The 18,061-nt window shown below is 35.7% G+C and overlaps 1 protein-coding gene across 1 annotated transcript; it reads left to right on the forward strand.

Annotated features, from left to right (window-relative positions):
• The first annotated feature begins 568 nt into the window (after positions 1-568).
• Positions 569-16,318, forward strand: LOC138314901 (beta-2 adrenergic receptor-like). The gene is made up of 3 exons (XM_069255523.1): positions 569-1,816; positions 12,203-12,344; positions 15,209-16,318. The coding sequence occupies exons 1-3, from the start codon at positions 917-919 to the stop codon at positions 15,223-15,225; spliced, it is 1,059 nt and encodes a 352-aa protein (XP_069111624.1). The 5' UTR covers positions 569-916; the 3' UTR covers positions 15,226-16,318.
• The last annotated feature ends 1,743 nt before the right edge of the window (positions 16,319-18,061 follow it).

Raw genomic sequence — 18,061 nt, forward strand, 5'->3', positions numbered from 1 at the left:
GGAATGAGGTAAGTTATATGTAACAATTTGTTTTAAATATTATACATGTATCTTTAAAATTACCTCAGTATTATATTGACTAGAGATTAACCTTGATGCTTTTAATAACACTAGGATATAAATGTATCATCTAATGTTATGCTTAAATAATGTATACGTCTCTTTTACATACGATTCCATTGCTCAATGCAAATCTTAAATAAATAAAAATCAAATCCACTTTAAATGTTTCGTTCATGACAAGTAATCAATTAAATTTATGTACCGACAAATGCGGTGTCGGCTTGACAGAACAGTGTAAGGGAAATTACATGCTAATAAATTCTCGTAATGAATTCGGTGGTGGATAGCTTACATAGACAATACATGTGGGAACCACGTTACATGTCATCTGCGTTATTAGTAGTACATACATGAGTTCCTCTGGTCTAAGTTACGGTCAATATTTCTCCGTGAAATTCGTCTGTAGTAAGGGATAGCAGCCTTTATCACGCTCCGTGTGCATTTAGTTAAAAACACGTGTTTCCAAATCATGATTAAAGTAGTGCTTTACCGGGGAGATACCATCAGTAAGCCGTCCAATCATTTTATTCTTGCCGGCGTTCATAGCGCCCACGTGTACCTGCGCTGTTCATGCACGAACTATCGTATTGTTAAGTGTAGTGCAATATATGAGGATTTATGTTCTGTTTTCCGGAAGTTGATGGGAAACCACTATTAAGTGTTAACACAGCCAGTGTTACTTATGATACAACATTTTGTGAAAACTTTGTCATTTACACTATCGAGTCAGTGTAACAAACACGCGGCCATTACAGGATAGTTGTATGCTGATATTGTGTGCACCTTGAAGACGTATCACGGATCAGTGGATTCAAACTTGTTTATTTTCCATGTATCATTTCACATATAAAGTATGATATCTTATATGGAATCCTCAAACTATTCGTACGTGCAGGAACATTTTGTTTCAAAACATTTGGATTGTTACAACATATCTGAGGAAGATCGAGTGCGTTACTTCAGTTTGACAACCAGAGTGTTTTTCGGAGCATGGCTTGTGCTCATTGCGATAGGAGCAGTAGTGGGGAATCTACTGGTAATAGTAGTTATATTAGTCAATCGTTATAGATTGGGGATCCGAAAGGGGACAGGGACAAATTATTTTCTTATGAGTCTCGCTATAGCCGATATGATGGTTGGACTATTCGTGGTGCCTCAGGCTTTACACACCTTTTTACGTGAGTGTTGGGGTTTCGGATCATTTATGTGTTTAATAACAACGTCATGTATTTCTATCATTGTGTCATCGTCCATCCATACGCTTATGTATCTGGCAATATTTAAATACATTAATATCAAAAGATGTGCAAAGACTATAAACTACAAGCCCATTTCACGATGTGTTCGAAATATGATGATAATTCTACCTTATATTTGGGGTTTTATTCTTGCCGTGTTGGCTACAAAGTTCCTTTCAAGTGTAAAACTCAAGCCAAAGACAATCCAATGTGGGCCGGAATATCCAAGTTTGGGAGAAACGAAACTTTATATTTTACACGTTGCAAATCAGTTTTTGAACATTGTTCTTCCTACAACAATAATCATTTTCACCTACCTTAAAATTTATAGCATAATCAAAAGAGACTCTTGGTTAAGAGATAATTCTATGCGAGCACCCGAATCAGAGATATTGAAGACTTTTTTCATTGTTCTCGTGTGTTTCCTTCTGTGTTGGACTCCGTATTTTGTTTACACCAATTATGTGACCATAATCCCCAACAAACACGACATTCCAGTGCATTTCAACCTCGTGGTAAGTATAGAATTAAACATAATGTTGTGATTTTATGATCATTTTATTTTATGATTTGTGTTAAACCATCCCCATATATGTTCATTGTTGACAGACATTTAGGTTATATTATTCAGCTTTAGTCAATACATATATGTTCATTGTTGACAGACATTTAGGTTATATTATTCAGCTTTAGTCAATACATCAAAACAGACCAAAATTGTTTTCATGTCATTCACAAAGGTAATTGATGTTGATTTTCAAACATTTTAGCAATGATTACAAACAATTTAACATATCTAAAAACCACATTGAATAACTCGATGATAAATCGACATACAAAAGGATAACGAGTATTTTATACCTCATAAATGTTTCGTCAATCAATAAGGATATTGAGGTAAAACACTTACGTAATTCTCATCCTAGTACAGGCAACAGTAATGAATAAAATACACTAGTAAAAATAATTAATGTACTTCCGTCGGACAGGTACGGTCATAATGCATGATAGAATAAAAAGTAGTTTTATAATTATCTGTCATGCTTTACCGATCCTATCATAAATAAAACATTCATGCTTTACCGATCCTATCATAAATAAAACATATAAGCAGACCTACTAAGTAATTGACAAAATTGATTGTCAGAAATCTAACGAAGATCACTGTTATATGAAATCATAAAACAGCTATAATATCAGGGCATCTATTGGCCAATGTGTAGCCTTTTACATAATTACAGTTGTATTGATTCTCTCATCAATAATTAATTATCTTTTACATATATGTATTATCAGTCTGAGTAAAATGACAATTCTCTCTCGTCAATTGACAATATTAATCCATGTAGCATTAGTGAAAATGCAGTCGTTATAAATAAGTATCAGATATAACGGTCCACTGAGGTTTCATATGTAATAAAACAGTAAATATCAGTAATTCAAATAACGCTATTAAATGTTTCAAATACGATAAATATATTACAATGCAATTCTTCTGTCGTGTACAATGGACTAAATAATGTTGTTAGATTTTTTGTTTAATTAATTAACGTCCTATTAACAGCTATGGTCATGTAAGGACGGCCTCCCATGTATGCGATGTGTTGCGTGAATATTGTGTGAGGTGCGTGTTTTGAGAGACTGCGGTATATTAATGTTGTTAGAAAATGTTATGGAATATCCTAATAAATCAAAATACTGAATATAACCGATAAAGAAAAAAATTAACATTGTATGCTTGTAAAATAGCTAAAATGTCATAAAGGTTGACGTCATTGTAGTGATTTATGTATTAAATGGGGTGCACACAAACCCTTCAAAATTGTCATTCATCAGAAAGTAATATGCAGTAATCAGATAGAATTTAGATGAACAATTTAATTTAAGCTTAATAAATATGTTTGAAATACATATTTCTCATCATGGTGTTCTGCGTCTGCGAAGCGCTAAGCATAAAAGGAATGAGGGCCTAGTTTGTCATTTGTCCTGTCCGTATAATGTAACCGGGTAGAATGTAATTGTTGCTGTGAAAAGAGTTGCTATTATAACAAGACGACACAACACGAATAAACTTAAGAATCCTAAAATGAACAGATAATCAAACACTGCAGCAAGTTGCACACATGGGAGGAAACTCTTAAACGGCCCCGGATGTTAAAAGGGCAGGATAGGATTCTATGGTGCTCTTCACTATAACTTCTTTGTGAATTTGTTCATTTTCCTGTTATACTTTGTTAAGGAATATTCCTCTAGCGAAATTTCAACATTGATCAATGATTTTTTTCTAAAACAGCTAGATGCAAAACATGATCTAGCAGAAAGAATGAAGGTTATTGTTTTACTACCTTGCATTTCAAACATATTGACAGGGTTGTGGTATGTGGTGTGGTGGTGGGTTTCTACAATATTACCTATTGGAATTGCTATTTTGTATATTTGAATTGACATACAGGAGATTAAGTCAAATAGTTACAAGGTTCACAATGACCCTGTCTGTTAATAGAGACCAACCAAATCAGAATTTCAGAGAATTATTATGCCTTTTTCATCTTATTCTATAGGCATTGTCTCGAAGCATATATAAGAATACGATATAACGGTAGAATAGTCAATACATCAATATGATAGAATGGAAGAATAGCCATTACCTATATAAAAGACGATAGAACGGCAGTATCAAAAACTTATATTAAAAAGACAATAAAATGACAGAATAGCCAATACCTAATATAAAAGACGATAGAACGGCAGAATAGCAAAAACCTTATATAACGGCAGAATAGCAAAAACCTTATATAAAAAGACAATTGAACGGCAGAATAGCAAATACCTATACAAAAAGACGATTGAAAGGCAGACTAGCAAACACCTAATATAAAAGACAATAGAACAGCAGAATAGCCAAGACCTAGATAAAAATACGATAATACAACAAAATAGCAAAGACCTAGATAAAAATACGATCATACAGCAGAATAGCCAAGACCTAGATAAAATACGATCGAACGGCAAAATTTAGCCAATACTTCTATAATAATACGATAGGGCAGCAGAATAGCTAATACATGTATAAAAATACGATAGAACAGCAGAATAGCCAATACTAAAAATAATGATAGAACGGCAGAATAGCCAATACCTATATTGGTATTTATAAAACAATAAAATAATTGGGTCTAGCAGTTAGACTTCTGAATAGTTGTCAATTTTGTTGGTTTTGTGTTACATATATTTCGCACTATGTATGAAATCGACAATGTCATATCAATACTTGACTAAGGGTTGGGGGTTGACTGATATAATTGTAACCATCATGTAACCATTCGATCACCATAGCTATGTTTTCTTCTCCTAAAACCACACAACATTTTGGGTGAATAGACTTTCATCCTGCATCCTGCTGTGTTGAACATATACAATGCTAATTAGAAGCGACCACACCTCGTAATATACACGTGAACGTGTATGTATTCAATTAATTTACAAATCCATTAACTTCAGTAACGACGTCACTTTATGTCGTAAGCTAGCTTGTCCCGACATAAGAAATATCTCCAGTAGCGGATATTATAGGTTTTTTATATTGTATCTAAACAAGAGCTCTATAAACTAATTAATATATGAATACACATATCTAAGCGCATTTAGCAAGCAGAACAATAAGTTTTGTTTGTTTGTTTGTTTGGTTAATTAATGTCCTATTAACAGCCATGGTCATGTAAGGACGGCCTCCCATGTATGCGGTGTGTTGCGTGTATGTTGTGCGAGGTGCGTGTTTTGGGAGACTGCGGTATATTCATGTAGTGTCTTCTTGTATAGTGGAACTGTTGCCCTTTTTATAGTGCTATATCACTGAAGCATGCCGCCGAAGACACCAAGCAACACATCCCACCCGGTCACATTATACTGACAACGGGCGAACCAGTCGTCCCACTCCCTGTATGCTGAGCGCTAAGCAGGAGTAGAAACTACCACTTTTAAAGACTTTGTGGCCGAGTGGTTAAGATGTCCCGACATATTACCACAAGCCCTCCACCTCTGGGATGCGAGTTCGAATCCCATGTGGGGCAGATGCCAGGTACTGACCGCTGGTCGGTGGTTTTTCTCCGGGTACTCCGGCTTTCCTCCACCAACAAACCTGGCACGTCCTTACATGACCCTGGCTGTTAATAGGACGTAAAACTAAACAAACAAACTTTGGTGTGTCTCGGCTAGAGGCAGAACCCAGAGCCTTCCTCACAGGGGCGAACGCTCAACTCAAGGCCAAAAGTGAGGCGGTGCCAAGGGAGGCATTAGGAAAGATAAAGTCAGCTAGGAAGAAGAGAAAAGATAAGATCCTAAATTTAGTCGCCTTTTACGATCATGCAATAGGGGCAGCAGGTACAATTCTAATGCCCTACCTGCAGGGCAAGGAATAGATAATACTAATTTAGACAAATTCATGCGCTTTACAATGCACGACGTGGTCTTTCTTCATTAGAATATTAATCCAGTTTAAGCGATGCATTACCCAAAAAACATACATTACGTAAGGTATCAGAGGATAATTTACACCTGTTCAACCGATTTCTGATTGCAGTTTTAACATGGAAGTTGTCATTTGATAATCAAACTTGTGTGAAATATGAAAGCGGAAAAAATCACGTTTTGCATCAATTCACAGGCAATACGCGATACTGTACCATGTAACAATATAATAACATGGTAACGTTTATATAGATTGTGGTAACTATCAATACTGTATCAGAAAGGTGTATACCTCAAACGTGCTCAGGTATATCCGTATCATCATTGTACTGAAACTGGTCCTGCAACTAAGATATACAAATAGTGAGAATGATTAATAGGCAAGCTTCATCTGAGGGAGGAAGAATTAAACATGGTCGTCTGAATATGCCTATGTTGGCTACATCAAATGAATTATTGCTATGCCAATTACATACCACTGTAATCATTTCAATGCGTTTCCACGATGGACATGTTTATTATGGCCGATTAGAATAGTGTCAATGAGTTAAACAGGCAACAGGTATTACGGATTAGGCTACAATGGAACAATATTGTTTATTTTCATGTACGAGATGTTTATACCTGAACAATATTTAAGCAGGCGGCAGTGACCGAGTGTTGCGGCCCCATGATAACGAGTTTAAAGTCCATGTGGGTTAGATTTCAGATTCATTATGTTCTGATCAGAGGATGGTGATTTTCTCTCCCGTTACTATGGATTCCTGCAGAGCCTTGAACATCTAGATATAATTATAATAAGTGCATTGAATAAAATGTTTACGACCTTAAGTTTATGTAATACATCGGGGACCAAATTGCAATAAGTCCGTTCTTCCCAGTAAACCAGACATTTGATGACACATACTAAGGTATATTTACCAATCTGTCTGTGAAGAATTAATCAGCTTTGCACGTTGGAATACACATACATTACTTCCGCGATTTTCTCATTTGTTGGTGGTAAATGGGTCGTTTACACAAACCTCTCAGTCATAATTGATTATCCTCTTCATCGCCGTCAGCATCAGCAGCTGTCGAATACCAAAACCTCATACCTATATATAATTTGATTACAACCAAAATGTCTGCGGAATTCTCCACGCTGCAATGCAGGAATACTTAAAGGTGAATGGCTGATTCGTCGTCTGTCATCCAGTGACTATACTGTATAATGGGCATATCGAATACGTTGGTGTACTTCTGGTGTTGAGAACAAATGTTCTTTATATTCCTTGAAATTAAAATTTTTCCATCACATTTGTGTGTTGATGCGGATGTGTACTCAATAATATTGCCATCGGACGATTGAGAGACGACAGAAGAACATATGCCACCGTGCGTATCCTCAAGAGTACTGTTAATAAAGACTGCCTGATGTATGCGATAGCCTAGACTAAACCTGCTGCAGCATGGAATAGTTATAAAACAATGCCATGTGTTAAACGTTTGAATAATGTACAGTGTCGAAAGAGAATTTTACACTTCAGCGCATAGTATCATTATGTTTACGGAACATATTGACAGGTATCTTTTAAGCCATTAGGTAACCAAACCGCAACCATATTAAATACTAGCATAGCGATGCACTTGACCAATGTTCATCAATTTGAAAATAATGTGGATTTTGTATATTGACAAAAACTGAAAACGCTAATAGGAGGTGAGTTTTGTTTTTAACCTGGTGGGTTTTTTGGCACAACTTTCATGAGATAAATCGCCGCCAAATTGCTACATGCAATGTGATGTTCGTATATTAGATTCGTGTGTTTTAAATTGAATCAAGTTCTTAAAGTCTTGTTCGATATAAGCTGTTTATATGTAATTATCAGAAACTCTTTAATACCCTGATTTTATCAAACAATGTAGAACAAAGGTCTACATTTGTGTTACAGAATAACGTCCTATGCTATCCCACGACCTCTAATAAGTAATAGGTCAAGAAACAATAATAAATTTTGATAAGTTTTATTTTCTTATTTAGTAAATTTCAAATGACGTTATGAAAAGGTTTTAATTTTGAAATTTAAGTCTGAAATTCTCTTTCATAGTCGAAGTGCCTTGTACGACAGTTTTTTTTCTCTCTCCACAAACCCTTACTGCCAAAAGATGTTAAGCGTTACATTAATCCTTCCCAGAACAACACCATCCGTAACCTGACATACCATTATCAAATTACAAGAAAGTGTTTAGGAGATAAAAATGAAAGAACCTTTTCAAAATGAATTGGTCCGATGCTTACCTAGGTCAGGCTTAAAGTAGGCCATTACTTGATATAGAGTATAATGGGTACCGTACGCTAATTATAAAATGAGTGTTTTAGATGGGTTAAGGGTTATATGCCGTTATCCCGAAATTCATTGGTGAGTCTGCGTCCCATGACGAACTGTGCGATATAGGTCTTAAGAGGCTTCTATTTTGTTTGCGTTAACTCAACCTGATATCACAGGTGCGTTTGTAAGGGAAGACAAGGTAAGAAAGACAGCTTGCCAAAAGTATTTGTAGGTTTCATACATACACGAGAATGTAGTGTTAAGGTGCATAATTCCGGGGACTCTTATAATGCACATACTTTTGTGCGGATGGTTGTTGGGATGAAAAAACGTTTTGTTAGAATTTATTGGCTACGAAAGCAAATGGCGGGGCTGGGAGTAAGAACCAGATATAACAAATAGTCGTGGTATTATAGAGCGGTGAATGACTACACCAACGCTGATTTATGTGCAATTAGTTTCATATTTATTATGCAGCATTGACATTAAAATATCGATAGAAATAGTAATAAAGACATATTAAATATCAAGCAAACGATGTTTGAAATATGCATCCAACTATCTCAAGCTGCCAGTTCATCACTACTTCTTCACTCTTGGTCATTTTATCCAGAATCCTATACTTTTGAAGCCTTTCTAAACAAATAATCAAGCACAACATGCAAAAATGCATATATCGATTACAGTGTTCCATTTCGAAATGTTGTAATTATTTTCAAGCATACCATATAATATATATATATTTATAAATCTTTCCTTTATTTATTTTGTTCAAGATATAAAATACAGTATATGACATATATCCGACACAAAAACATGTAACTTCCAAAAGGATCCGTTCTTAAATTTGTGTTTTTCATTTAATCCTACCCATATATCGTGATTCAAACCATGTTTATTACCAGTATATTTATTTTTCAAATACATGGAAAACAACATTAAATCCTCCTGACGGGTGTTTCCTGTCTTTTGTTTTATTTTTCTCGGATATAATGTTTTAGCGATTTCGCCGGACATTGATATGACTGCATTGCTTATAATATAATATATTCATCGAACTACCAACTAGATTTGAATTCCATCGGCTGTAAATATGACCCTATAGTTTGTATGTCTAATAAATATTAGCTTCGGCGTATTTGTTACCTCAAAACTGCTAATTATAAAATTCAGAATATGAGAATTTTTTATCAAAGTTCTATGCATCACACTAATTTTATCTAAGTGAGGAAGCGGGAATCATGTATCTAATCAGACCCGTGGTTTTATTTCCTACGATATCCTGAAAACAAGTTATTAGGTCATCTTTGAAGAAACATTATTATCAGCGGTTTTACCTCCTTTAGATGTTTTGCTACGAGTATCAGTTGATCACTAGGAATAAGATGGTAGAGTTTATTGGATAATTATTTCGATATAAATATAAGTATATGATATAAATATAAGTATATGATATTGTAACATTATAGATTGGTTTGCTACCAATATTGATGTTTCCTGCGATTTTCATAGTTAAATGACGAATGATCTTGCCTCTTTTTGTCATTTTAAAGCTGGTGTTATGTATTGACTTTCTTGATATTGCTTACACAATGAATCGAAATAAGGCAATTTGAGATAAAACGATGCGGGAAAGATACCCTCTACTGTCACTTCACATGTTGTTTAATTAACCAGCGTGTTGAAATGTTGGGTTTCGTATATTAATGATGAAGTTATCGCGAAAAGCTCATAGCTATGACTGTAACCATTTTTCATGATTAGGTTTGGGCTCTTCGCGATCAAAGCTACCTGCCGCGAAAACAAATCGTTGTTACTATGTTGGTAACTTAGAGGACACGATAATCTACTCTGAGGTCATATGTATAGCTGTTTTAGACTTACAAACGTGTCGGTAAGGAGATAGTAAGATTAGAGTTGATAGCATGCTTACATTCCGACTAAAGACTACTGTAGAGCAGTAATACAGTCCGTCTCACTGGGAAACATCATTTAAATCATCTGTTGATCACTGACTGAAATTGTCCAAAATACATTACATTTTGTATTTTAAGACATGTGCTTTTATCGTATAAATATAATTTTAAAAGCTGGAATGTTTTTATTCATTAAAGTTATTCATGTCTTAAATCATACGTATCAAAACATAAGGATTAAATAATCCTTCATAAAAAGTGATGACTCAGATTATTTTTAAAAGCATACACAAAAAACACACCAAAACACCCAACAAATCAGGCGTTTGACCTATTAAATATATATAATCGCCTTTGCTATTGCCTGATGTTTGACCTTTCAAAGAGTATATTTCACTATAAAGCAATTTTAAACTGATGCATAGCATTAAATAATCGTTAAGTAGAACTGATTTTTTTTTCGAACACGAATTAAAAAACACCGAAATTTGTTTGCACATTATTGGAATAACCACGAATAACCGCGAATAAGTAAACGTACATTTTGTAAGTCCTTTACCAGCTCCAAACCAAGTAGGAAAGAATCTATTAATCTTAATTTGTTTGTTTGTTTGTTTGTTTGTTTGTTTGCGTTTTACGGCCCATCGATCACTAAGGTCATTTAGGGCCAAACTACAAGTCAGGCATTAATATCAGGATAAAAGATCAGGGTAAGAAAAGGCAAGTAAGGACTAAAACACAGATTGTAAACGTTTATTTGATAAACAATAAACGTTTACAATCTGTGTTTTAGTCTTTTCTTACCCTACTTAATCTTAAGCAGTATTCTTCAATTGAAAAGAATACACATATAGATAAAGCATACGGACCCAGGTGTATATAAAGCAATCTGATTAAAACACAGATCCTTATAACCACTCCGTTCAATAGAGGATCTGACAATATCCCATAAGGGGTCACGTCCAGATGACCTTTAAACCACGTGTACTGCAGAGCAGTTTCTACACCTTACAAGATCAATTGAAAACGTCTTTTCGTCCCAGTATACATATACAATTAGCTTTGTTGTGCACTTCGGGCGAGATGACTACATACACGAAAGTGAATTTGACAGCCTTTTCAAACTTTTTCGTCCCAAGTCAAGATTCTGGCAGTGCCAATTCGATTGGCCATTTCAAAAGGTCATCTTGACGTGACCCCTTATGCGATGTTCTCATATCCTCTTATCCAGCGTAGTGATGATAAGGATCTGTATTTTAATCAGATTGTATATAATGGGCCATTGGCTAGAATTAACTTGTAATCTTTTGCAAACGCAAAAAGGAGGCATTCAAGGTCTTTGATAGGGAGGAATCCTTGGAGGAGACTTATCTTTCTAACTGTCTAAAGTCTAACTGGATTATATTCATATTGATGTATGCAAATATCTCATTGCGAAGGCAAATACGCCTATCACATTTTCAGCATTTCAAAATTGATTCCATGGCGGTAGACACAACGCCTCCATACAGCGTCCGTACCCTCATTTTATATTACAAGGAAACACGCATAGCTGTAATACTGATACCATTAATCAACCCCCGTAGCAATTTACTTGGAGTTACCTAACAGCAACATTGCGTGTTATGCCGATATAATACCAGGTAATTCTAAACACTCATTTCTTAATTTGCATTTCGCAGAACATTCACATATTCATTTTCGCAGAACATTCTACATATTCATAGACTATAGATAAGAAGGATGACAGGCTCCGCTAGTCGGTGTACCATTCCCAAAAGGTTTGCGGTTGGCGTATATGCTCACATGCAGTTATTTGCATCGTTGCAGTTAGGTTAATTGTTAACGACGAGCGTAAGGTTTTGGCAGCAAAAAATTATCACCAATTATTCTGATATTACGTGATGGCTTTGTCAATCTATATTTAAGATATCAAATGACAATATCCTGCCAGATGTAAAAATTGTGGTGTTGTGTTTGGTTTAAATTTGCAACAGTGTGAATTTTGGTAATTTAGTCATTGCCAATGGTTTTTGTGAACACTTCAAGCATAGACAGAGTCTTACCATGTTCAAATCCCTTTTAGGTGATAAACAACGTATATTACACCTGATACGCGTTTATGTTCAGTGTCATATATCCTTGAAGGTAATATGTGTTTTTGTAATTTAATTATTTTCATTCGATTTCAACCTTTTCTTTTCAGGCATTCTGTTTCGGCTATACCAACAGTGCCTGTAACCCCATCATTTATGCGTGGCGCTTTTCGGAGTTCCGGGTCGGTTATCAACACATTCTTCACAGACACAGGCGGAGGAGTTCCGCGGCCATCAGTTTAGCACAGTCGGGTAAGTGACGAACGTCACAAGATCGGTATAATTGAAATTAGTTTTCTGAAATACTCCATGGGGTAGTGAAGTGGTTTCAGTACTAAGATAAAGGGGAACACGCACCACCCACTTCATACACGCAACATACATGGGAGGCCGTCCTTACATAACCCTGGCTGTTAATATGACATTAATTGAATCAATCAAACAGACAAACAAGCTTTATTTCCCTACAATACCGAAATGACAACCTTATAATGTACTTCGTAATCATATCGTTAATGATAACGTCATCAATATTGGCGCTAAAATTGATGTAAGAGAAAAACACAACTTAGGTAAGAACTCATAAACCGAGATGTCTTAACCCTTATGTAATATTTTGGTAAGGCTCGTGCTTTCAACCAAAACAAATTCACTCAGATCAGATATAATAGTGCAAAACACCGACAAATTTTTGTCGTATGGCGGTGTCGTCTTTGGTTTTTGTAAATTAATTTTTTGATGGGTAATTATTGTTTTTTAATATTTTCATATTGTTTCAGTGATATTACACACTGAATAGAATTACTGGTACTGTTTGCGAATGCTTTTATATATTTCCCATGGTAGTAAAAAGGAGAACACTCTCATTCGGTTTATTGAATGAATCTTTTCCTCCGCATCAAAGAAGCGACTCGATTTGAGCGAAACCAAAACAAAAAGGCAATTTGCTTTCGTTTTGAATGCCATAATGATTGCAGGATAAACAGAATACACGGTTAGTATATTACAATACAAATTCTATTTTGGTGCACGACACGGAAAGCCGAAATGATATAAATCTATATATAAATAACAGAACAAGCCATGTCAAATATTGGAGATCAACTGTCTGATGATATGACGGATACAATAAATAGGTGTGCATAAGGCAGCAAAATGGTGTTTATGGTTATTAACGGAAAATAAATGTTGAAATTAAAACGTAATTTTTATACATGTCTAACATTTACAAGTAGAATTAACTCTTAAACATTCTATTTATATGAATATGATAATAAAATGACATTGACACCGTGTTTTACTTTCAAAAGAAAATATCAATTTTATCAGTACCTATCTCTAAACTGAGAGTAACACACATGTGCTTATATGCCTTATCATCAACTGTTGAATTTAACAGAGGCTGTGTATTTAATGATGCTGATAGTTTAACGCTTCACTGCAGCTCAGGAAGCGTCACTGGAATCAGTTTCCCAGACATTTCCCAACAATATTTATTTAATTGGTGCATATTTATCACACAAGTACTTTTGTTATACTAGATATGTTGATATGAACACAATATAGAATGTCTGTATCAGTTAATGTCGAATTACTCGTTTATTTACTTGTAGTAGCTAGACAAGATTTACTTTAGTTTGCGGTTATCACCATATACATATACACAATATATAGCTTGATGTAAATGTCTGGAAATCGTCAATTACATGATATAAGCGATAACATATCTTGTCACATTGCATGATCGTTGGTATAAAATGTCTATTTTGCAGCAATAATATAGGGGTATTAATCAGCCAATTTCATATTGGCCCTGTTATTAGGCCAAGGTCTGTCATATTGGCCCGAGGCCGTAGGCCGAGGTTGAACAACAATATTAATGATGCTGATGATTTAACGCTTCACTGCAGCTCAGGAAGCGTCACTGGAATCAGTTTCCCAGACATTTCCCAACAATATTAATTTAATTGGTGCATATTTATCACACAAGTACTTTTTGTTATACTAGATATGTTGATATGAAACACAATATAGAATGTCTGTATCAGTTAATGTCGAATTACTCGTTTTATTTACGTGTAGTAGCTAGACAAGATTTACTTTAGTTTGCGGTTATCACCGTATACATATACACAATATATAGCTTGATGTCTGGAAATCGTCAATTACATGATATAAGCGATAACATATCTTGTCACATTGCATGAATCGGTACCGTTTTTTCATATTTTTACCAATACGCAAGTAGTTAAATAATAATAACTAGTACAGTAACTTGTCATCTTCTTCGAATGATAATTTTTTCTTCCTAATAAGGGTACCCAAAACACGTGATACATGAGGTTTCCAAGCGACCGAGCATTGCTTTTAAAGGTATTAATGTGGCTCACCGAGAAGATAAAAAAGAGGGGAATTTTAGCGAATAAACTATTTATAAGATAATTGTGATTACATACTGATTTTAACTGAATTCTATTTCGTAAGACATTAAAGAATAGCTTTGTACCACGACTTCATGAAATAATAAAGGGAGTGGGACGACTAGTTCGGCCATTGTCAGTATGTATTTGCTTGTTCCGTCTCTGCCAGAACGCTGCAGTGAGATAACTCTGTAAAAATGACAGAATTCAACTATTATAAACATAACACGACCATCCTGCAATCTCCCAAAAACGCACTTCACACCCGCAACACACCGCATACACAGGGGGCCGTCCTTTAATGGGCACAGTTGTTAATACGACACTAAGCTAATCATCCCACCAACCAACCTTAAATAAACATTTAACACGATTTGTTTCTTGACAAATACATTACAGAAATTGCAGACTTAACGAAATCTCGAACACTTTAACTTGGTTTAATTAAGTTAGCATAACGTCCCAATAAGAGCCATTACCATTTTAAGCCATGTTGCTCCCGTTATGCCACCTTGATTTAATAAATTATCTGCTGTCTTTTTATAATGCTATCTCACTGAAACACGACGTCGAAGACACCGATTAGTGCCATCAGATTACATGTTGTTGTATATAAAAAAACTCATGTGTAAAATACTTTCAAATAAGCGGATTTCGGATCCATTGTTATGACTTTGATTCTGTTTTATGTTTCAGTGAATCGACCAAGTTGAGCAAACAAATGGGTCATCATTTTGCTGTTTCACCACGGAATAGAGGCTGACGCATTTTCCACTGCTTCCGATATATATATTATTTTTATAATGAACAAGTTATTAGTTGGGATTTTATGTATATGTGCTTTTGTATGATAGAACGAAACAAGAGGCTCAGAGGGCCTGTATCGCTCACCTGTTTTTTTCAGTAATTATCACAAAGACTTTGACAATTAGAAAGAATAGTAAAATTGACTCCCAAAGTTTAATTTTGAATCACAACCATTCGATGATGCTATTGATACCATACAAATATGCTATCCTATATATAGGTTCAGAGACAAAGTAATTTATATGAAAATAGTAGCCTAATTGACCCTGGATCTATTGCCGTGTAAGGCCCCGGGGGTCAGACCTATCATTTGAACAATTTCAAATCCCAACCCTATAAGGATGCTACCATTGCATTATGAGTGCTCTTCCATGCTTAGTTGCAGGGAAGAAGTCGTTTATATGGAAATAGCTAAATTGACCCCTTTGGACCCCACCCTTCAGGCACCCGGTGGGTCAGCCCCATCATTTGCAAAATTTTGAATCCAAACACTATAAGGATGTAAACATTGCATTATGAGCGTAATCCCATGTTAAATTGCAGAGAGAAGAAGTCATTTATATGGAAATTGACCACTTTTGACCCCGCCCCTCAGGCCCCCAGGGGGTCAGCCCTATCATATGTACAATTTTGAATCCCCATCCTATAACGATGCTACCACTGCATTAGGATTGCTGTGCATGCTTGGTTTCAGAGAAGAAGTCTTATATACGGAAATAGCCGAATTGACCCCTTTTGACCCCGCCCCTCAGCACCCCCCCCTGGGGTCAGCCCTATCATTTGTATAATTTTTAATCCCCACCCTATAACGATACTACCATTGCATTATGTGTGCTATCTCATGCTTAGTTTCAGAGAAGAAGTCATTTATATGGAAATAGCCAAATTGATCCCTTTTGACCCCGCCCCTCAGGCTCCCGGGGGATCAGCCCCATCATTTGTACAATTTTGAATCCCAAACCTATAACCATGCTACCATTGCAATATAGTGCTATCCCATGCTTGACCCCCTTTTCAGAGAAGAAGTACATTTTTTATACGGAAATAGCCAAATTGACCCCTTTTGATAGCCCCCGCCCCTCAGCCCCTCCCCCCGGGGGTCAGCCCAATCATTTGTACAATTTTGAATCCCCACCCTATAAGGATGCTACCATTGCATTATGTGTGCTATCCCATGCTTGGTTTCAAAGAAGAATTCGTTTATATGGAAATAGCCAAATTTTGTTGAAATCCGACCAGCGGTTATGGAGAAGAAATCGATTGTTGACGGACGACGGACGCTGTGGTATCCCATAAGCTCACCTCGGTCCCGGACCAGGTGGTGAGCTAATAAAGGTGTTTCGAGTCTATAGTTTTGAATGTAAGCACAAAGTCCATTGGTTTAAAGAGTTATACCTCAAAATCGTTTTGTTTGACTTAATTATTTTATATTTATGTATCTTATTTTGGTTAAATAATATTCTTCTGAGTTTGGCTATGAAACATTTTTGAAAGTATAATAGTGTAACAAAGGAAATAAGAATGCATCATACTTACTGGCATGTCAGTCGCAAAGATATCAATCTAGTTCTACGTATAATGCAGATCCGTTAATATATTGACAAAAATAATAAAATCATTATTTATTGTTTGGGATGGATAAAAGTGAGAATAATATAGCTTTACTATTTGTTCTTTATGTTTTGATTAACAAATACTTGCTTGCGTGATAAGACCAGCTGCCCCTATTGCATGATCGTAAAAGGCGACTAAATTTAGGTAACTGACTTTAATCTTTATGCCTCCCTTGGCATCACTTTTGGCCTTGGGTTGACGTTCGTTGAGGAAGATCTGGGTCCTGTCCCTGGCCGAGACATACCAAAGTCTATAAAAGTGGTATCTGCTCCTTTAGCGCTCAGCATACAGGGAGTGGGACGACTGGTTCGCCCGTTGTCAGTATGTGACCGGTGGGGTGTGTTGCTTGGTGTCTTCGGCGGCATGCTTCATGATATAGCACTATAAAAAGGGCAAAAGTTCCACTATACAAGAAGACATAACAAATATACCGCAGTCCTCTCAAAACATGCACCTCGCACAACATTCACGCAACACACCGCATACATGGGGCCGCGTGATAAGACCATCGTTTCCTTGTACATATTTACTGTCATCACACATCGTTAAGATTGTATTGTTCAAATATTGATTTATTGTATAATGTAATTCAATATCTTTTAAGAATGAACTATCATGAAAATGTTCAATTGTCCATAACTTTCTAGTTTTCTATAGGAGATCAAGAGAGCTGATAGTGTCCGCGTGGTAATGTCAATTTCCTACTAATCGCCGTAAAGCGACAGCAGTGTGCGAGGTGTTAATGTGTTTTAGCATATCACCACTGCCCTACACATTTAGGTGGCGAGTTGGAAACCCACGGATATAGTTGCTCGGTGCTCTTATACACCTGATATGTCATCCAATAATTCTGTTCGTATATATATTTTAAAACGTTATATCATATCAAACGGTTTCGCTAACGCACAACTTTGCAAATATCTTTGTTAAAGTAACGGAGTAATGATGTACATACTAACGTGGGCACAAGTTTTTCTGAATAAAGTTTTTCCGGTTGTTTCTCAATTTCAATTTCATAACCACACGACAAAAGTACAAATAATAATGTAATTGTTCTTTTTTAACGCAGTCAAATCTCGCAATGAAAAAACTGCAACTTAAGATTTATTAGCGGGCTATGAATTAGCA

The sequence above is a fragment of the Argopecten irradians genome, chromosome 2, assembly GCF_041381155.1.
Source record: "Argopecten irradians isolate NY chromosome 2, Ai_NY, whole genome shotgun sequence".
Lineage (NCBI taxonomy): Eukaryota > Metazoa > Mollusca > Bivalvia > Pectinida > Pectinidae > Argopecten > Argopecten irradians.